This window comes from Aythya marila (assembly GCF_965140915.1).
Source record: "Aythya marila genome assembly, chromosome: 18".
Lineage (NCBI taxonomy): Eukaryota > Metazoa > Chordata > Aves > Anseriformes > Anatidae > Aythya > Aythya marila.
In genome coordinates, this window is record NC_139059.1 from 2,803,916 (window position 1) to 2,824,132 (window position 20,217).

The following is a 20,217-nucleotide window of genomic DNA, read 5'->3' on the forward strand; positions in this document are numbered from 1 at the left end:
TCAGCGAGTGGGTTTGGGGCGCTGGTGGGAGGGAAAAGGCTCCGGCTGTGCCTGGCCCCAGCCTGGCCAAAGCCGCGCTGCCCTGCTGCTGGCGGCCGTGCCAGGACGGGAGGGCAGGAGGCTGCAGGCCAGAGCTAATTGCAGACGGTTGGGCAGCCCCCTCTAATTTGGGCAGCGCTGCCCGTAATTACAACTCCCAGTTCCCTGCGGCTGGTGTAACACCTTGCTTCGATTGAGACAAGCCGCTTACGGCTTGTCCAAAGAAAGATCTCGGGTGCGTAAATTGGAGGCCAAAAGCGTTTCAGAAAACCCTCGCTCGGCTGCTGGGAAATCCTGGTGGTTTCTGAGTTTCAGCTGCGCCCTCTGTGTTGCCTCCACAACTCCCCAGGCCTGTGCCTGTGCCCACTCACGCCCCAAAAGAGCTGTTCCCACCCCACAACATCGCACAGGAGCTGTTTCTCTGCCTGGAGCCCTGCTCTGCTCAGTTTTAATGAAAAAAAATGACTTTTTCTCAGCCGCCGGGCCCTACCAAAAGCCTTTTTGCACGCAGAGCCACCAGGTACTGCAGTGAGCTGCTCCTCCAGCTGCAGGGGAATCCTGCAGCTGGGGGCACAGCCCTGCTCTGAGCAGAGCTGCATCCATGGGGACCCCTCCACCTGCTCCCCCAAACCCATGACTAAATCACCCCACGGCACAGAGCGAAGCGAGCCGCAGCCTCTGTCCCTGCCCTCTGGCCAACCTCAAGCCCGGAGCCAGTAGGAACAACAGTCAAATTCACCAAACCAGAATGGGAAAAGGAGCAGCTCGGGCAATTATTTGCTTAAAGACAAAGCCTCGTTGCTCTTCTCTCCGTGCTGTGGTGCAGCGAGGCTGCGGGAGGCGCTTGGCATCGGCAAGCCACGTGCTGTGCGCTGCAGCACGGCACCGCCGCTGGATCTCGGGAGTAATCTGCAACCGAGACGTTGTCTGTTGCAATATCCTCCAGAGCCCGGGCGTAAGCCCGGCTGATTGCAGGCAGCACTGCCTGATACTCTGCGGATGCCACATCCAAAGGCTCCTGTTCCTGGATATCGCGATCCAGGTTGAAAATGAGGGGTGGCTGGTGGCGCTCCTCTGGCCCAATGCTTCCGTCGCAAGCCTTCGCCCCTCCTAGGAAGAAAAGCAAACACCACGGGAGTCCCAGGCTGCTCACCCCTACCCCGGCACCACCTCTGGGCTCCTCACCAGTCCGTGGTGGCCCCTTCCCACCATGGCCCAGCTCTGGCAGCCCAGGTCCCAGTGCCAGGCTGCGGGTGCTTCTGGAGCCAACCCCGCACTGCGCACACAGGTGGGCACCCACGCGCTCCTTGCTGGGCTTGCTCCTGCCTGCATGAACCCGCTTTGGTTTTTACCCGTACTGCAGGGAAACGGGAACCTCAGAAGCTTTTTTCCTGGCGGTATGATCTGTACCAGAGCCAGCCTACCTGTGGTGTAGAACGCCTTGTACTGAGCCAGCCGCAGCGCCTCGATCGCTCCGTCCTTCCCGGCTGCCCCGCTGTTGGGGTGAAGCAGAACCTGAAGGAAGAAGAGAAAAAGCCCACTGCAGAGCAAACCTGCTCTGTTCGATACCTGCTCCCTCCCAGCACGGGACCGTGCCCCACCCCTGCACACGTTTAGGGACACTGCTCAGCCCAGCAGCAGCTCAGCAGAAGGGAACTGAGCGCCAGCACCTCGCTTGTGCCTCGTGTTCCTCCAAGGTCACCTCCCCGGTGGCAGAAACATCTCAGGGATCAGAACCGATGGCCAGTGGCCAAGCCACGAGCTCGGGCTGAGCTCAGCTCCAGCAAGGCAGGGGCTGTGCTCGGAGGTGAGGTGCCGGAGCACCGTGCCCGCTGCGTCTCCGGCTGACCCACGCCAAGGGGGGAGCGCTCCCTGCCCTGACAGCAGCAGGGAGCCGGGGTGAGGAGAAGGGAATTGGGAAGGGCGGGTCGAGTCTCTGCAGCTCGGTATTTAGGACACTTGATCCGCGCAGGACGCCTGCCTTGGCACCGGGGAGGGAGAAGACAAGTGAGCTGGATGGTTCGGCGGTCTCCGTCAGATAATATCGCTGCGGAGCCAATGGCTCCGCTGAGTGATGAGTCACCAGAGGTTTCCTCCCTGGGAATTGCGTTTAAAAGTGATTCAAGAAATTTCCACTGTGCTAAAAACCAGAAACATCTGCCGGAGTTGTAGGCAGCTGCGGTGCCAAGTTTAGTAACAGTGTTCGCAGCTGATCAGCGCTGTAATGACTTAGCAGGTGTCCGGCACGGGAGCCCTGCCCCGGGCACCACCGCGGGCTCTGCTCGCCCTGGGAGCCTCGTGGCTGCCACCCATCGCTCCCCCAAAACACCGGGATCCGGGGGGACCTCCAGGTGCTCCCGGCTTCCCCCATTGCCTTCAGTTGCAGGATTAAAAAAAATAAATAATCACCATCTGGAATTTGGTTTAAAAAACGTATTTTACAGAAAAAAAAAATGAAAAGTTGCATGTGGGAGGCTCGGGTGTGAGCTGGGAGAGGTCACAGCGTGAGCGTGCTGCGAGGAGGAAATGCGTGCTGCAGGTTATGCTGGCACCCTCAGCCGGAACCAAGCAGCTGCAAAGCAGCACTCGGTAATTATTTAAGGGCCCACGAAGCCAAAATAGCAGGAATTCAACCCGTTTGTCTGCTTCCAGCCTCAGAGCTCGGCTGTGCCTGCACCCTTTAACCTGAGCAGCACGGCTCGGATGCTGCTGCCTGGCTCCAGAGGCACCGAAACAACAAGGGGCTCGTTCCTAAACGCACCTCGTAAACCCCCACGCTAAGAAAATCCGTTCCCATTCACCGCAGAAGTGAGGAGCTTGTTTCGATTGAGCCCTTTCAAGAAGCGTTCTCAGGTCCGCAACCTGTGACTTTGTTATTAAAGAACAAAAAAAAAGAAAAGAAAAGAAAAGAAAAGAAAAAAAAAAAACAACAAAGCACCCTTCTCCTCAGCGAACCCTCCATCTGAACTCCCAGCTCCGGGCTGTTTTCGTAAGCCGGCGAGTGCGTGGGGAGGAGGAGCACACCCCTCTGACATTAAGCTCATGGAAAGAGCGTATTTGTCAGCCGCTCGTACCCTTGATGCGTTTCGTAGGATGTGTTTATTTTTACTGTAAATAGCCTTTGCTCAAAACAGGACCTTGGCCCCGGCCCAGCACCGTCACAGGTTGTGCCGGGGCCGGGACGTCAGCAAGGTTACGGGGCCGCAGCCTCGCGCCAGCCCCAAGGAGAAAAGCAGCTGTCAGCGGCGTGCGGCCGTCGGGCGGCGGGGCGAGAAAAGGAACCTCTCCGGCAGGATTTGTGTCAAGGAAAACCCGGCGACAGCCGAGGTGGTTTTGCCATCAGCCGCTCGCTGATGAAAGGTGCCGCGCGGGGAGGGAGCGGGGCCATGCTCGCCGTGCCGAGAGCCACCCCGTCACACACAGCCTGGGGCTGGGGGTCCCCAGGGAATTGGGGACGGGTGGGGACAACCCAACGGTGACCTCCAGGGACGCGGCGCCCAGGGCTGCAGGTCACAACCACAGGGGTTCATTCGCTGCTGCTTGCACCCCATGGCAGCGAAAGTGCCCCCAAAAAGGCAGCAGCTGGGGACTCAGCCCCAGTTTGGGGAGTTGATTCCTCGTCCCAAAGCATGTAGGAAGGAACCTGAGCCCTCCCCAGCCCCGCACCACGTGCTGATGCCAAAGCTGCCGAGCACCAGTCCCCCTCTCCAGCACCACAAGCACGCAAGAAGAGGGTTAATCATCCCAAAGAGCAGCTGGAGCGCACGCTGGCCGTGTCCCATCCTCTTCCCCAGTTTATCTCACGGTTCAGTGGAGGGTTCCGTAAATACGAACTAAATACCAAAACCCTGATGGACACGGGAAGCAGATCCAGGATCCCTGCTGGGAGCTGGCTTGCGGTGCTCGCAGGAGGGCGGACTTGAAAAGCGAAATCGGGCTGGATCTGTGGGACTGCTTTTAGAGCTGCCTTTTTTTTTTTTGTTTTTTTGGTTCAGCAAAGATCTTGTGAAACTCTGAGAAAAACGCACCGCCATGCTCCTTGTTCTCCTAGCTGCGTTTTTCATGCTTAAAGGAGCTGTCAACAGCTCCTATTGTTGCATGGGTGGGGAGCTGCAGGACACGGGGCTGGCTGCCCCACTCGAACATCAATAACGGGCACGTTTCCGAGCCAAGGAGCTCGGAGAAGAAGCGCTTAATTATGTCTCTATCTGTCAAGATAAATAAAGCAGATACAGCTAGGTCTGAGCCCTGGGGATCTTTTGTTTCCCACGCCTGTGCACCTCCTGTGACCAGGAAGGAGCAGAACCACGCTGCGCTCGGCGGGGCCGCCGGAGGTGCGGGCACGCAGCCAGCGGGGCCGGTGCTCCCACGGGGCTGCGTGCTCCGGCCCCGAGCCCTTCCGATCCCATCCCCTCTCTGCCCACCTCCCCTCCAGCTCCGAGGCAGCTCGGGAGGGGGCCGTCAGCAGAAAGGGGCCCTGCCTTACCTCGTGCCCCACGTCCGACTGCCCAAAGAGAACCGGGGACACGTCCAAGCCGTCAAAACGCCGGTTTGGGGGAAGCGTCGCTCCAGCCAGGGCCACCAGCGTGGGGAAGATGTCCAGGGTGCTGGGGAAAGAGGCAGGTTTCAGCCGAGCACGGAGCCGAGCGCCCCGAGCAGCCCCCCCAGCCCCACCTGCACCCTGCAGCCCCTTGCCCGGGGGGGTCCCTGGCTGCTTCCCAATGACCCAGCGATGCTGTGACCACCTCAGGCATGGCACAGGGGGTTCCCCAAGTGCTGCCACTGCTGCACCCGCAGGTTCTGGGGCACGGTGGGCACTGGGCAGCCCCCACCCCGCTGTCCCCCCAGCACAGCGTGGCCGGGCACGCGGGGAAGGCACCGGGTCACCCCCCGGCAGAAAGTGCAAGCGCAGGGACTTTCGGCGCCAACCCCAGCGGCTCCCGCAGCCCCAGGAAAATGTGGTCTCGCTTTTGCATCGCGCAGCACGAGCCATAGGAGCCAGAATGGAAAATGAGAGCGCTGCTATTTTGTGCGCTCCTACCAAAACGCCTGTCAGCAATTCCACCAGGATCCTCTCTTCTCAGGGGCCTCAGCCACAGAAGAGCCCTCGGGGCTGGGTCCCGGCTGCTCCCCGTGCGCAGGGCGCGGGTGACCCGGGGTCCTGCCACCTCCAGCGGGCTCCTCGGGGACACAGAGGGCGAGAGCCTCACGTTGGTGCCTTCTGCCTGCGAGTTGTGGCCTGGGGCCAGACCCCAGAGGCAGCGATTCCCCACACTCCCTTCCCTGGAGGCTCAGGAAGGGCCAGGGGTCGAGCGGAGCCGTGCCTGCTGCGTGGCACAAGTGTCACATCCCTCCCTCTCCAAGAGACATCGCAGCACTGCCTGCTCCTGGCAGGTGGCTCGGATGGGGGGACACTCACACCCCGCACCCTGCCAAAAGCTCCGGGATCTCAGCACCCCCTGGTTCTGGCACCTCGGGGTGCAGCAGCGGCCGCGCTGCGGGATCGGGGCCCCTCAGCTGCTGCTGCCCGGTTGCGTGAGCAGAGAGAGAAAACAGCCCGGGACTTTAGGGCCCCTGTTTCTCCCATTCAATGAGTTTTAATTTAGCTGCTAAGAGACCGAGAGGACAAATAAGAACAAACAATGCTGAGGAGAGCTGAAAGGCAGCCCCGGCTACGCGGCTCTCATGGAGACGGCCCGAGCGGCCAGGAGGCGCCGAAAACCTCTGGCTCCCCGCTGGGAGCTGGGCGCATCCCTGCAGGAGCCGCTGAGCTCCCCGTGGGGCTGCCCCACGGCACTGCCCGGGGCACATCCCGCAAGATCCGGCCCCAACACGGTGCCTCTGTACCCATTCTGGGCACAGGTACCCCGAAACAGCAGCTGGGCACCCCGGGAACCATCACAGCAAAGCAGAAAGGGGAAAGCTGGGGCGGTGTGAGACAGGTCCAAGGCTCCAAGCAACAAACGGAGATGAAGCCACGCGTTTTCAGCTGCTCAGAGGCCCTTAGCAAGGGCTCAGCTCCGAGGGGTGCAGAGGACGGGGCTAAAAATCAGCCCCGAAAGCCTCAGGCTGAGATCCGGGTCCCCCACCTGCAGCAGCCCCAGCCCTGCTGGCCCCGGGGCTCTGCGCTTTCCTCCTTGGCCACCCCACTGACCTATTTCTTCAGCACCCAGCTTGGGCACGGCAGGAAGCTCGGGCAATTAAACGTAATTAAGAAGAGCCGACGAGGCAGCTCCATGCAGGGCGCGCCAAGCGGCTGCAGGTCTGTGCAGGCGCGGGGCAGGGCGCAGCACCCCGGCCACGCTCACCCCACACAGGGGAGGTAACGAAGTTGGGGGTAAACGAGGTGAGGCCATGCACGGCCTGGCCACAAACCCCTGGGGGGAAGGAGCTCAAGGAGGGCATGGGCAGGGACCCCAGGGACCCCTGTCCACAGGCAGGGTGCAGACGTGGCTGGGGGATTTTCGTCCTGGGGCAGGCTGCAAAACGCTGCCAGCGTTTTCATGACCTGGGGCAGAAGGACGCCGAGCAGGCAGGTAATGCCTGCCCCTGTGCCCTTCCCAGCAGAGGTTTCCCAGCCCCACTGCACACCTTTAATGCTTTCTGCAGCTCTCAGCTCTCCCCGTCGGGGAGGTGAAGCTTTCCACCGCGTTATTTGGGCAGCAAGCAGCCGCCCCGTGCCCGGTGACACGGCACCGCCACCGCCTCGCCCCGCGGCTGCTCGGGGACGTCAGCTCCTCTCCCTTCACCGTGCCAGCCTGCAGGCCCAACGAGGGCTGAGAAAGCCTCCAACTCTTTTGGAGACCTTCAGGAACCGGCTCTTCACGGCTTGAGTGGGACGGGGAGGACGTGAGGACACCAATGAACCAACCTGCCTGGCTCAGAAGCATTTCGGGTGGGAAACCCATCCCGTTGGTGCCCTCAGGACAACTCCACAGCCAGCACCAGGGGCTTGGGTGTCCCCCAGGACCCTCAAAACACCAGGGACCGCACGGCCCCAGGCTGCTGCTGCCAGGAACTCCTGGGCTGGGGCCGTGCCAGCAGCGCCCGGCTGGCAGCCTCCTGCCTTTTGTTGCTCCGTGTCACACGCCTGAACTTTACGAAACCTCCTCGGGGTTTGTTGACTTTGAATTTCCGCGTCTGAGGCGGGCAGGCTCCAATCTCCCGTAGGCATTTCTGAATAAGCAAAGGCGTGCAGCTGGGCCAGCAGCTTTGGCAAGGCCGGGCTGTGTTTAGGGCTGTGTTTACCGGAGGAGCCCCGAGGTGGGACCGAGCCCAGCTGCAGGGACGTCAGCGCCGAGGTGACCGGCGGCCGCGCGGCACGGGGAGCGCACGCGGCTGGAAACCACCCGGCCCCGCAGCCAGGGCGCTTGGCAGGGCAGCCCCCGGGTCACAGCAGCCCAGGGATCGCAGCTTTGCCTTCGAAATAGTGAGAAAAAGGAAAATGAGGAAACTCCTGGGGAGCTGCACGGCCCCTCCGTGAGCGCCTGGCACGCAGCAGGGCCGTGCTGCTGGCAGCGTTGTGCCTTTACAGCTGCCCAACCTGCTGGGCTGGAAAGGCAGGAGATAAGGGCGAGGGAGAGAACCGGGACCCCGCGGCTGCTGCGGTGCAGGGCGCACGGGGTGAGGGGGCTGGAGAGGGGACAGGGAACAGGGAAAAGGTTTGCAAATGAAACCCCAGGGGTGCCTGGTACCACGCACCTTGCTCCCTCGGCAACACATCAGTGCTCCAGCGGGTGGTTTGAACATTGCCCTTGCCAAAATCCAGCTCCCAGAGCTCTGTTTGCTGCACGGAGGGGCCCCCGATGCCATCCCCGGGTGCCACAGCCCCGGGCCGTCCCCTCGGCTCCCAGCCCAGCAGCAGCAGCCAGGGCAACCTCAGAGCCCGGCCGCATCCTGCTCTGATCAGAAGCCGCCCCCCCAGGCCAGCCGTCCCCACAGCCCTCCCCCACAGAAAGCCATTCGCAGCCCACAAAGCCGAAGCCTGCTTCTGGCTGGGTTCAGGGAACATCGGCAGCTTTTAATTACCGGGAGGCGCTCGGCCACCGTGGGGAAGAGGCGCACCGAGCCCGGCAGCTGCTAGCACGGAGCCAGCGGCCCCACAAAACGGGCTTCCGAGCCTTGGAGTCTTTTGGGACGGGACACAAGCACGGCACCACAGCGCAGGTGATGCCCAAGCAGGGCACTGATCCTGCTGCTGCCATCCCAGCCATCCCCTTGGGGTTGGAGGTGTCACCTCCAGCGTGGCCTCGCGGGGATGGCAGGCGCACGCCTTGCCCACACGGGCAGTGGGGTGCAGGCAGAGGCCACCCCAAACCCAGAGCCAGCCCCTACCTCAGCATGGCACGGCTGCTGCGTGCAGCGGGGACACGGCCAGGCCAATACACCAGCGCTGGGACGCGGTGGCCTCCTTCCCACGTCGTCTGCTTGGCCGGGCTCCCACCTGCAGGAGAAAGCGGCCGCGCTCAGCACCCGGCTGTGCAGGAGCTTTGCAGCAGGGGGAAAAACCCCAAGCCCAGAGGTGCCCATGGAAAGGGACCCGCTGGGCTGTTAGGTGACCCTAACGGGGGAAGGTTTTGCTGGGTTTTGGAGCTGGGTCAGGGGAGGGAGAAGAATTTTGTAGGGTTTTTTACAAGAAACAAGGAGAGAGGGGAAAGGGGGCTTGGTTTGGCACTGCCTTTTGTTTCTCGCCTGCTCCGGTGAGTGATGAGAGAGGCAGCTGAGCACTAACATCCAGCAGGAGCTGAGCCCCCTCGGTGGCACGGAGCGGGCAGGAGACGCAGGAATTTCGCCCAGGGGCTCCCTCCTGGTGCAGAGGGTGCGGGGCTGCGAGCGGCACCAAGTGCACAGCGCCCTCGGGCAGATAAAGCTCCAGCAGCTGCCCCGGCTTCATTACAAATACATTCCTGCTGATAACAGGCAGCTCCCTCCTGCCGCCTGACTCACCTTAACCCCTCCGCTCGTTCCCTGCCACAGCCCAGGGGCCCCGCTCTGCACGGGGTTTGGGAAGGGGGAACGTGGGGAAGTCGCCCAGCCCCTGCCTGCACCCAGATGGGGGCTGAGGGTGGAAACGGGGGGCTGAGCAACAAAACGGGGGGGGCTGAGCAGTGCCACAAAAGTCCCCAAGCAGCCATGGGGGAAGGGACTGGGACTGGGGCAGAGGGAAACTCCCGGCCCCATTCACGGCACCAACTTCCCAAGCCCTTTGTCTGCCCGGCTTTCAGCGTGCACATGGCAACGGCGCGCACCCGGAGCCATTTCCTCCGGCAGAGCCAAGAGAGAGGGGATCCTCCTGCTCCTCCTGCTCCTCCTGGTCCTGCTCCTCCTGCACCACCAGCCCCAGCCCTGCTGGCTGCTCGGGGGCTGTTTTTGGGATGCCCCGTGCACCCCGACCGCAGCCGCACCCAGCACATCGCGTGCAGCTGCGGCACGGCGCTCTCTGATGCCATCAGGAACGATCCCAGTTATAACATCAGCCTGCTGGTGCCTCTGCTCGGGTATTAAACAGTCCTCGCAGCACCGCGTTGGCTTTTCGAGGGGTTTCTGCACAGCCCAGCACCCCAAGGGCAGGAGGAGCGGGGCTGTCTGTCCGTCTGTCCGCCCGTCCATCCGTGGATGGAGCAGCCGAGGGAAGCCCGAGCTGCCCGTGCACGAGCTGACGGTGCCACTCCTGGTTGCATCGGGGCTGCAACGCCCCAAAGCCAGGCAGGGATTTCTCTCGGGATGATGCAAGCCCAGGGAGGCCGCAGCTTTCCAGGAAAGAGCTGAGCTTTCCACGCAGGGACAAGAAGCGCCGCGGCCCTGCTCCCCGGCGGGGGCACAACGGGGCCGGAGCCTTCCAGACCCGTCCCATAACACCCCCAGCCGACCCCCCAAAACACACGTGTCCCTCTGATTCCCCTTTTCGGGGTGTTTGGGGCCAGGGGATGGGAGCTGGGCTTCCCAAGAGGGCCGGGGGCTCCTGGGGAGAGGAGGGGAAGCTCCCCCCGTGCAGCCCTCGCCTCGGAGAGGGGGGCCCAGCACGCGGGGCTGCTGCTCTCCATGGGCGCGGGCTGACGGCAGTGACCACCGAAATCGGTGGAAAACATTCCTGGAATTTGGGTTGGACCCTAAAAGGAAACGCCAAGCCATGCGAAACCTATATAATCCCGCGCAGCAGCACCTCCCCTTCCTCCCTGTCCCCGGGGAGCTGGGAAGGGGGAGATGCCCCCCGGCCGGGACCCCCGAGCCTCCCACGGGCACGGTGCCCGGGGGAGAACTTGGCAGCTCCCTGATCCCACAACAGCAGGAGGGGGGAAGGCTTGGAAGTCCCTGGGGTTTTAGAGGCAGCTCCTGGAGAGCCGGCAGCCCGGGAGGAGCTTTTTGGGGTTGTTTTCGCAGGGCTGCGTGTGGGCAGCGAGCTGCTGGAAAGGGGCCGTGCTGCTGGAGGTTTGTTCCCGACCATGTGCGCCGGGAGCTTGTGACCCTCGGTTGCTCAAGAGCAACCCAGGTCGGCGGCGGGGTTTGTTTACCCAGAAAAGGAAGGTTTAGGATTCGGGATTCCTGCCGCAGCACCCCCACGGCACCGGGAACGGGAATGGGAGCAGGGGGGGAGCTCCAGGGGGCAGCCCCACAGCCAGGCTCGTGTGGGATCAGCTTCGGCTTCCTCTGCCGGGTGGGTGTCAGGAGGAGGAGGAGGGGGGGAGCGGCGCTGTCCCCGTGTCCCCTTCCCCCTCGTGTCCCCCCCCCTTGTGCTGACCCCGAGCCGTGCTTACGGCGCGTAACACAAGCAGAAGTGGGAAGCGCCTGACTCATGCATGCTTCTGGCCGCTCCGGCCGAAAGAAACCCACCAACCAGATGGCTTGGCCGGAAAAAGGAGGGGAAAAAAATATAATAATAATAAAAAAAAAAAAAAAGTTGGAGAGAAAGAAAATAAAAAGTCCCGCCGGGCTGGGCTCAAGGGCCCCGGGCAGGGGCTGTGAGGGCATCGGGACCTGAGCAGATGAAGGGCAGGAGCTCACCTTCCCCATTGCCCACGGGGCCCCCCAGTGTTCCCCAGTGCCCCCCAGTCCTCCCCAGTGTCCCCCAGTGCCCCTCAGCTCTCTCCAGGAGCGTGGCACCCCAGGAGCTGCTGCACCAAGGGGCTGAAAGCAGCAGCCGCTCCCCCTGGGCTTGCAACGGGGTAACAGGGACCTGGGGGGCTCCGATCCCACCCAGAGATAATTTGAGGGGAAAATAGACTTTGCTGCGTCTATTTTAATGACAAGGAACATTTGGAGAAGCCTTCAAGGCAACCCAACCCACGGCTGCCCCAAAGGCAGGGGCAGAGCAGCGCTCCCCGCTGGGTGCTGGGGGCAGAGGAGGGCTCCTGGCAGCAGCCCCCGCGCACCCCCGGGTTCGGGGAGCCCCCCCCCACTATAAGGTCACCTCGTGTCCTCTGCCAGACCCCCACCAAGGGCCCCAGCCGTCCTGCCAGCTCGCACTTCTGCGCCCAAGGGCCATTGTCACCTGCAAGAGAAAGCAACGTCCCCATGAGCGGGGGCACCTCTGCTCTGGGGCACAAGCAAGGTCCCCACGGCCCCTTCCCATCCCCTTGGGGCTGCCCTACAACACCAAGAGCAGCACAGGACCCAGCCAGCAGAGTTGGTTTTGTCCCTAAAGGTTTATTTAGGGGCAGGGCTCGTTCCTGGGGGCTGCCCACGCCCCAGGTGAGCGGCTGGAGTGGGGCACAAGGCGGCTGCCGCCGGCTCCAGGCATTAACGAGCAGATCCTGTGCCAGGAGCAGGGCGTCCTCATTAGGGAGGCTGCCCAGCCTGAGCGGATTTGGGCTTCTTAACGAGCAAGGATTTGAGCTTTAATTAGGCAGGGCTGTGGCCGAGGTGGGTGGTGGGGCTGAGCACCGGCTGAGCTGGGCTGGGAGCCGCATCCCCAGCGGTGGCAGCCCCGGTTCCTCCATCCCCCGGGCACGGAGCACCGAGGGCTGGGGAAAAACACTGGGACCATCACCCCTGCATGGCCAGGGTTGTCACAGAGCTGTCACCCCGCTGCCACGGGAGGTCCTGCTGCGTTACCTGTGAACCACAGCAGCGTGTCGGGGCCGGCGAGGTGCCGCAGCCGCCCCACCAAGGCGTCCATCTCGCGCAGGGCGGCTCCGTAGACGTCGCTGCCCGGCGGCACGCTCACCTCCAGGGGCACGTGCATGTGGGCCAGAGCCACGTAGAGGAAGAAGGGGCGCCCGCTGTCACTGCAGGGAACAGGGGAGCAAATTTAGGTTGGGGAGAGGGGAAGGGGAGGACGGTGCAGGAGGTCACCGCGGTGGTGACACTGCTGGGGACAGGGAGCTGTGACCCTTCCCAAACCAGATGGCTGCAAACCCGCCCGCCCCACAGGATGCTTGGTCCCAAAACCTCAAAGAAGTGTTGGAAGGAAAGCAGGATTGCTCCTGCTTTTGGACAGGCAGGTGGGGGGGGGCTGTGGTTTGTCCCCCACCAGGCAGGGCACGTCCCCGGGGGGCACCTTCGTGTGCCCGCACCTGCCCCGGCACCGCCGCTGGGAGGAAGCTCCAGGATGAACGTGCAGCTTCCCCCCGTGAGTCACTTCTTCCCCGCTCCTGCTGAAACCTCCCTGCCACTGCTTCCTTCCCTTCCTGCCCCCACGGGTGCCAGGGCTGTCCTTCCCCGAGGAGCTCACGTTCGGGACGGGCTCGCCCCTTCCTCCGGCCCCCCGCATCCCACGGCTCCCAGCCGGGAGCAGAACGCCCCGCATCGACGCGCCCCTCGCATCCTTCTTCCTCCCCTCTCTCCCGGGGCCCGTTTTGGCATTTTACTCCCCCCCCGGCACGCTGTGCTCATCCCCTGCTGCTCCGGGAAGTTATTTCAGAGGAGGACGAGCAGCACAAGGACGACCCCGATGCCGCAGCCCAGCCCTGGACAGGGAGCGAGGCACGTTCGCGGCAACGTCCCGCTCACCGCGCGCTGCCCCGCTGCCTGTTTGCTTTTAAATCATCAGAGGACACGTCCTGTTTGCTTGTTTACGGCTATATTTATCTGCTCCGACGAGGCCGCTCTTCCTCAGGGACCTCGGAGGGGAAGGGTGGGATGGCGGGCGGCGGGGAGGGGCCGGATCCCGGGGACGTGCCTGCGTGGCTGCGCGCCCCAACCCGTGCCCGCGGCCGGGGGCAGCTTTTGGGGTCTCCCTGACCTTGTTTTCCTTCCTTTGCCCCATTCACGTCACCTTTGTTGGGGCCACCACTCGGTGCGGGAACATCCCCTGCGTCCCCGTGACTTCTTATCAGCAGAAATTTCTGCACGAGGCCCGTGCTGGGGCAGGGCCCCTTGGTCCTGCCACCACCTGGGGCACGGCACCGCCCGGCTTGCGCCTGGAGCCCCGAAGGGCTCTGCAAACACGGGGAGCTCCTCCCGGCCCCTTCGAGTGGGGTGGCGTGAGCAGGCTGGCACGCAGAGCCGTGGAAAACAATCTGCAGGGCTCCGGAGAGCACTGCCCTTACCCTGGCACTCAGCTGGGAACCCCGTTTGCCTCTCGCATTCCTCATTCGGCCCCTCTCCCTCCCGAAAACGGAGCAAACATTTAATCAATAACTTAAGACCGACGTCCTTGGCTTTTGCTCCCGTGTTTGCTGTGCTCGAAGTGTCCCGGGCAGAGCTAAATCTCACTGAATTGCTCAACCTTGACACGGCTGGTTAAAAAAACACCGAGATGACAAATTCTGTGTTCTTTTCATTGCCCCATAACGAGTGAGTCAGGCAGAGGAAAACTGAAGCAAGCCATCAAAGAGAGGGAGAGGAAAGGCAGGCACCTGTTTAATCCTGTTCTCCATAAACTCAGATAACCCCAAAACAGCTCCAGATTTATCCAGGGCGCTGACACAGCCCTTTCCTGGCAGTCCTCCCCCCGTTTCTCCCATCCCTTTGCCCCCATTACAGCCCAGAGCCTTTTTTTTTTGCACCCCTGCACACGCAGCCCCCAGGTTGGGGCCGGGCAGCGGGCACCATCCCCGAGCCGGCCTCGCAGGGCGCTGCAGGAAGGCGTTTTGCAAAGTCACAGCTCCTAATCCTCAGCTAATAGGGATCAGCATTACCAAACCCGTCAGCAGGGCTCGGGGGCTGTCGTCTCCAAGGATCTGCTCTGCACCTTGGGGATCTGCAAGCCTGGACTCCGCACGGCCCCGCACCACTGCGGGAGGTCGCCCACAAAGCTTGGTGATCCCCAGGGACCCCAGAACGAGCACAAAGCGCTTGCAGAGACCCAGAGGCTGGCATGGGGACGGGAACAGGGACAGGAACAGGGATGGGGATGGGGACAGTGTGTGGCACCCTCACCTTGCCCGCTGGACGAAGCGTGCCGCCGCCTCTGCATAGCGCTCCGTCAGGCTGCTGAGGTTGACGGGCTGCTGGATGATGGTGAGGTTCTCGAAGAGAGGAAGGGCCACGTCCCTGTAGCACTCCTTGTCGCCGGGGCTGTGGGAAGAAGGCGCCCCGTGCCGCTCGCACCGCAGAGGGGACCAGCAGCACGCTGATATCCCCGCGGCACAGGGTGCTCGCTGCCCCTCACCCCACATTTCGCCTCCCCGGGGCATTTCCAGGGAGCAAAAGCAGGGCAGCAAGGAGCAGGGTGAGGGGCTGGGGCTGCAAATCCCAAATCCCACCTCGTGGTGCTGTGCCTGGAGCCGTACCTGGTGGTGGCGGCGCCGTGCCGCGGGCAGGGCGGGCAGGGCGGCACGTTGTAGCCAGGGTTGTCCGTGCAGCCCATGTCGTTGCTGTAGGGGATCCCAAAATAATAGTCGAAGCCTGTGGGGCAAGGAGGGGGTCAGCGGGAGCCTGGCGAACGCGGGGCGCTCGGCTCGGATGCGTCCTTACCTCGGGACGTGGGGTGGTGGCGGCCGTGGTGCCCCAGGTGCCATTTGCCTGCAAAATAAAATTAAAAAAAAATCATCTCAGAGGTTAACTCGGCTCCAGGCGCTGCCGTCACAAGCGACTGCCCGCAAGGCGCAGCGCAGGAGGTTTTAATCTAGCAGCGAGAAAGGCCACTTGTTTGTGCTGGCCCCATTTCCAGCATGCCTTTTTTGCAGAAAGCCAGAAAAAATGCCGAAGGTATCTCGTGTCCGTGCAGACCGGCCGTCTCCAGCCTTAAAAGGCTCTTTGGGGCCTCCGCGTTTGGAGGAGACAACTTCCTAACCTAGGCCAAAGATCCAGCTTCGTCCTCGGGTCCTCCACGTCCCGAGGCTTGCTCACACCGAGCATGATGATAGGAGAGGGGGAACAGCAAAAACGGAGCGGGAGAAGGGAAAGGAAGGGTTTCTGTGCCAGTGCAGCCCCAACACATGCGATCGGGGGGAGCAAAGGGCTTGGTGCTTGCACACGGGGTGGAGCGTGCTGTAGGGGCCCAATGTCACGGACCAGCAGCATCAAAAATCCCATCCCAGTGCTGCCAGGGGACGCTGTGTCCCACCCAGCATCACGCCCAGCATCACACCCCGCGGGGCGTGCGCGGGCAGAGCTGCTCGGCGCCCTCACGTTTCCTATGAACAATTCAGCATTTCCAGGGTAGGGTTAAGCAAGCGCGGCTTCGACTGGAAACTGGGGCAAGGCCCAAATTTCAGGCTGCGTCTTACGCTTGAATACGAAATCTGGGGATTGCAGGGAGGAGAGGGGGAAGCGCAGAATCCCTCCCGCTCATCCTTTAGGCTTTCTTTTTGCTGCCAGCTACCCGCTGCACCTCCTCCGTGGGGGACACCTTCATCCTGGGCACCTTCACCCCGGCCAGTGCCTCCCCCAGCCTTACCTATCGCCCCCGTGCTGTACCCCGCTGCCCGCAGCACCTCTGCCAGCGTGGTCTCGTTGAGGGGCAGGCCGCCCAGCGAGGTGATGGCGAAGTTGTGGGTCACCCCGTTGCGCGCCCCGAGGCGCCCCGTGAGCAGCGAGGCACGGGATGGGGAGCAGGTGGAGGCGGCCGAGTGGAAATCCACGAACCTGGAGAAGGAACAGAGCCCGGGCTGGCGAGATCTGCACGGGGTGGTGCTGCCCTGTGCCTCCCCTGTGCAGGGATCTGCTGCGCAGGGTGCCGGGCTCTCCAGAACTACATCACCGATCCCCTGCTGGGAGCAAAACCCTCTTTCGCAGCAGGGCAGAGCACCCAAAGATGCTCATTTCGCACCAGGGAGGGGGCCCAGCCGTTACCTGGTCCCTTGGGCAGCCAGCTCATCCAAATTAGGCGTCTCCTTCGTCTGGGCCCAGTTGGCCCCAAGGTCCCCCCAGCCCAGATCATCCGCCAGGATGACCATGAAGCTGGGCCGCCCCTGCGCCGCGGGGGGAGCGCGGAGTGCCACCAGCACAGCCAGCAGCAGCACGGCCAACGGGGACGGGGTCCCCATGGTGCCACCTGGCGTGATGTGACCCTGCTCGCTGCTGTCCCTCGCCCTGATTCCGATGTCCCCTCTCCAGGCACTCCTCCTTTGCCAGGTCGCTGCTTCGCTGCCTCGCCTACAGGGCCGGCCGAAACGCCTGCTCCATCTCGCCTGCAGGCACAGCTGATATTCCTAAAGCCAGCGCTGGCGGAGGTGTCGTTCTTCGAAGTCAGGCAGTCTCTTTGAAGTCACTGTCGCCCTATTTTTAGCTTGCTCTGCTTCCCGGTAAATATCTAATTAAGCGCAAAACCAAATTGTGAGTTTTCTCTCCAGAAGCGCGCTCGGTTCGTGCAGCAGCTCCTGTCGGGGCGACGTTTGTGTCTGATGAGCGGCTCCTTCTCTGCAACGTTAACATGTGGAGCTGGCAGCAGAACACGTCCTCGGCTCCCCGAAGTGGACAAAGAACTGCTGTGGCTGTCCCGATGACTGTCACACTGTCCTTGGCATCATCCAGGAGCCACCACCAGGAGATCGCCTGTGCCAAAGACACGCGGAGCCGTCAGCACCTGCAGGAGCCCCCTGGACTTGGCCACAGGTGGTAAAGAGGCACCGAGAGCGAACATCCCAAAGTGACAGCGGAGACGTGGCCACAAAAGCCAACCTCCTGCGCACAGAGCTACAGCCAAAGCGAGGTGAAGCTGCTGAGGTTTGCCAAAACCACGCCGAGCCCTGCACGGGCACAGGAACGCGCCCCAGGGACGCGCGGCCAAGCAGGACAAGAGCCACGGAGATAAGCCAGGAGGGCGAGGAGGGAAGGGGATGGCCACAAACCAAAGGGTGATGTGACAGGAGGCAGGAGAGGGGACAGGATGAGCCCCACCTTTAGGCCAGGAGTTTTGTAGCTGGCAAAATTATTTATTTCTGGGTTTGCCATGCGCATCTTAAAAGCCGGGGGCTGCCAGCTCCGCAGCACAGCAGGGCGCTGATCCGGGATGAGCTGCCAGAGGGGCTCCCGCACAGCAGTGGCAGGGGAAAACCCACCCTGGAGCTCTGCTTCAGCACACAAAGGGCTGGGGGACGCGGTGATGGGGCAGGAGGACCAGGGGGGTCTCCAAGAGGTTCAGGGGGGCGAGGAACAAGCCTGAAATTCGGCTGAGCTCCACGTAAGCATCCCGGCTGAGCCGTGCTGAGCCCGGCCGGCCGCAGCCTTGTCAGGAAGCCACGCTGTGTAATTCAACCCTCTGGCACCTCCACCGGTGTCCAGCAGCTCCCCAAAGTGAGCCCCAGCAGCCCTGACCCCATCCTGTGCCGGGGCTGGCCTCAAACCATTCCCCTCCCCACCACCCCACAAAACCCCATCCTCGAGAGAAATTAAGCCCGCGCGCTCCCCGTGGAAAAGGCACGGGCAAGGTCACGTTTTGGTTTTATTTTTTTTTTTAATGCAAATATGAAAAAGGAACCCAGCTGCTCGGAGGCTGACCCGAGGGCTCCTGGGCTGCTTCTGGCCGGGGCGATAGGGCGCAGCACCACCCGCCACCCCGCCGCCGCCCCGAGCATCCAGATAGCGAGAAGCAGCCCGGAGCTTGGCAGGGCCGGCTGTTTGCTTTGGGGAGGTAACGCCGGCGTGACAGGGCTAAGGAAAACAATCAGAGCTGCTCTCAAAGGACGCTCTCTTCTCTCTAATTTACACGGGAAGTCAGCCGGGGCCTCCGTTGCTGCAGCAGCGTCAGGCGGAACCTCTCGATCTCCGCTCCTCGAAGCCATTTGGAAGGGGAGAGGGGGAAGGCAGCAGGACGCGCCCGTGCCTCTCGCCCTCCTCTCCCTGCCCACGCCGGGACAATCGGCAGCGGGTCCAAATTCCAGCAAGGAGCGATTTGCATCGCCCTCTGTGTGCCCGTGTGCAGGACCGGGATGTGCCCATGGCTGTGGGCACCCGTACCAGCACCGCCTGCGGGTGGGCAGCAGGGAACAGGGCCGCTGGGTCCCTGTCCCCGTCCCCAACTTATTATGGGGCCACCCATCCCCACCACAGCTCGCCCCGCAGCACCACATCACCCGATGCTCAGCCAGAGCTCACAAAGGGCAGGGTTTTTCTGCAAAAAAAATAAAAATAAAAACACCCAACGTGCCGCTGAAAAGATTCTCCCTGGCTGCCTACGGTGGGAACACGGCGCCTCGCCTCGTGCTAAGCAGTTGTCAGCAGGAAACGCTGCGCGCCGGCTGCAGCCCGATTAGCTCCTCGTGCGTAATTACCCCCAGGAATTGAGGCCTCTTCCCCCGCCCCGATAACCCGCTCGGAGATCCCCCAGCACGGCGTGGGCTCCGCCGTCACACCGGGGATGCACGGGCATCACACCGGGCACTGCGTAACCGGGAATAAGGACGAAAACCCGGTGAAATCGTGGGTCTGCGAGGCCGACGGTGCAGCTCGCGGAGAGCAGGGGGGGGACAGGGCAGAACCAGATGAACCAGTTGAGAAAAACCCCAAAAGCCTCCGCAGCCTGCGCCGAGAAGAGGAGGAGGAATAGGAGAAGGCACCTCGGGGGCTGGCGGGTCCGGGCAGGCGAGGGCAGCACCCTGCCCTGCCCGGGGATGCCACCGGCACCTCCTAACCCCGAGCGGCCGAGCTCCCTGCCCCGCGCCGCACAGATCCGTCACCTCCTTATTACACATTAACCCGAGGTTTCCAAATCTGGGGGCCAGCGCCGGCGTTTTCACATTTTTCGCATTCTTGCACTTTTTTGCTCCTGCCTGGCGAGCGGAGCAGCAGGAGAGCAGAATCTCAAACCCCAGCCCTGCACGAGGACGGATGCCCGGCCGCATTCCTGCCAGGGGGAAAAAAAAAATCCTTGTTTTGTTCCCAAAGTAATGAAACCCAGGCTTTATTTCTAATTTGAGCGCAGCAAAGGGCGGCAGGTGCTTTGTGAGCTTTCCATGTAGGGCAGAGGGTGCAGGGATCCTGCCTCCTCGTTCCCAGCACGTTTGGCAGCGAGGCCCCATTCCCGGTACCGCTGCTCCGAACCCGGGACTTTCTTCCAGGAAAAGGTTTTGGGGCTGGAACAGTTGACACCCGTTCCCCTACCAGAAGAAGCAGCGCTGACAACAACATCCTTCTGCAGATTTACTAGGATTTCTGCCAGGTCCCGAGACGGGGGGAATGTTTTTCACCCATCTCCCTGCTGGGGCTTTGCAGAGCAAACATTGCACACGCGGGGCAGGGCCGAGCAGCAGAAATGAACTCCAAGGCCCTGCGCTGCCTTCTCCTCGTGGCTCAGCTCCTGATTTATGCCCACGGCCAGGGCATTTGCTCTCTGCTGCTGTTTTGCAGAGCTGCACACGCTGCTCCTGAGGAGCTCAGAGCCCATCAAAGGGCAGGATCAGCCCAGGATCGGAGGGCAAATGATGGGGGAAAGCATTGGGAAGCTCCCCGGAGCCTCGCCGCGTCTTAGGGAGCACCAGGGAGGGGAATGGGAAAGCAGAGAGGGAGATGAAAAGGACTGACAAGAAACACCGATAAATCACCCTCGTGGTGGGGTTCTTTTCGTGCCAAAGATATCTGCGTGCTGATTTCCCCCCCCGAGGCACGAACCTCTCCTGGTGGCCCAGAGCCGCTGGCACCCTAAGAATTATGAGGTGGGGAGGGGATGGAGGCTCACTGGGGTCAGCGGCCGATGGACAGGCATTGCCGGCAGGAATTAATCAAAGTTAATTGCTTTGGCTAAGTTATCCGGCGGAATCGAGAGCTTATTTGCCTGATTTGTTCGAAGTTTGCTGAATTTTGCCCCTGCTGCGCACTGAAGGCACCTGTATGGCCCCGCTGGCAATTCCCATTGTT

General features: G+C 62.4%; 1 protein-coding gene across 4 annotated transcripts in view; it reads right to left on the bottom strand.

Annotated features, from left to right (window-relative positions):
* Positions 1-74: 74 nt before the first annotated feature.
* ARSG (arylsulfatase G) overlaps positions 75-20,217 on the bottom strand; it is a 43,977-nt gene continuing 23,834 nt past the window's right edge. For all 4 annotated transcript variants that reach the window (XM_082774640.1, XM_082774639.1, XM_082774638.1 and 1 more), the window contains 11 exons: positions 16,216-16,917; positions 15,821-16,008; positions 14,896-14,943; positions 14,712-14,826; positions 14,359-14,496; positions 12,091-12,263; positions 11,447-11,527; positions 8,374-8,482; positions 4,526-4,646; positions 1,464-1,554; positions 75-1,149 (listed from right to left, as the gene is read on the bottom strand). In XM_082774640.1, coding sequence (XP_082630766.1) covers positions 821-1,149; positions 1,464-1,554; positions 4,526-4,646; positions 8,374-8,482; positions 11,447-11,527; positions 12,091-12,263; positions 14,359-14,496; positions 14,712-14,826; positions 14,896-14,943; positions 15,821-16,008; positions 16,216-16,409 — 1,587 coding nt within the window. In that variant the 5' untranslated portion in view covers positions 16,410-16,917 and the 3' untranslated portion in view covers positions 75-820. The remainder of the gene's footprint in view (positions 1,150-1,463; positions 1,555-4,525; positions 4,647-8,373; positions 8,483-11,446; positions 11,528-12,090; positions 12,264-14,358; positions 14,497-14,711; positions 14,827-14,895; positions 14,944-15,820; positions 16,009-16,215; positions 16,918-20,217) is intronic.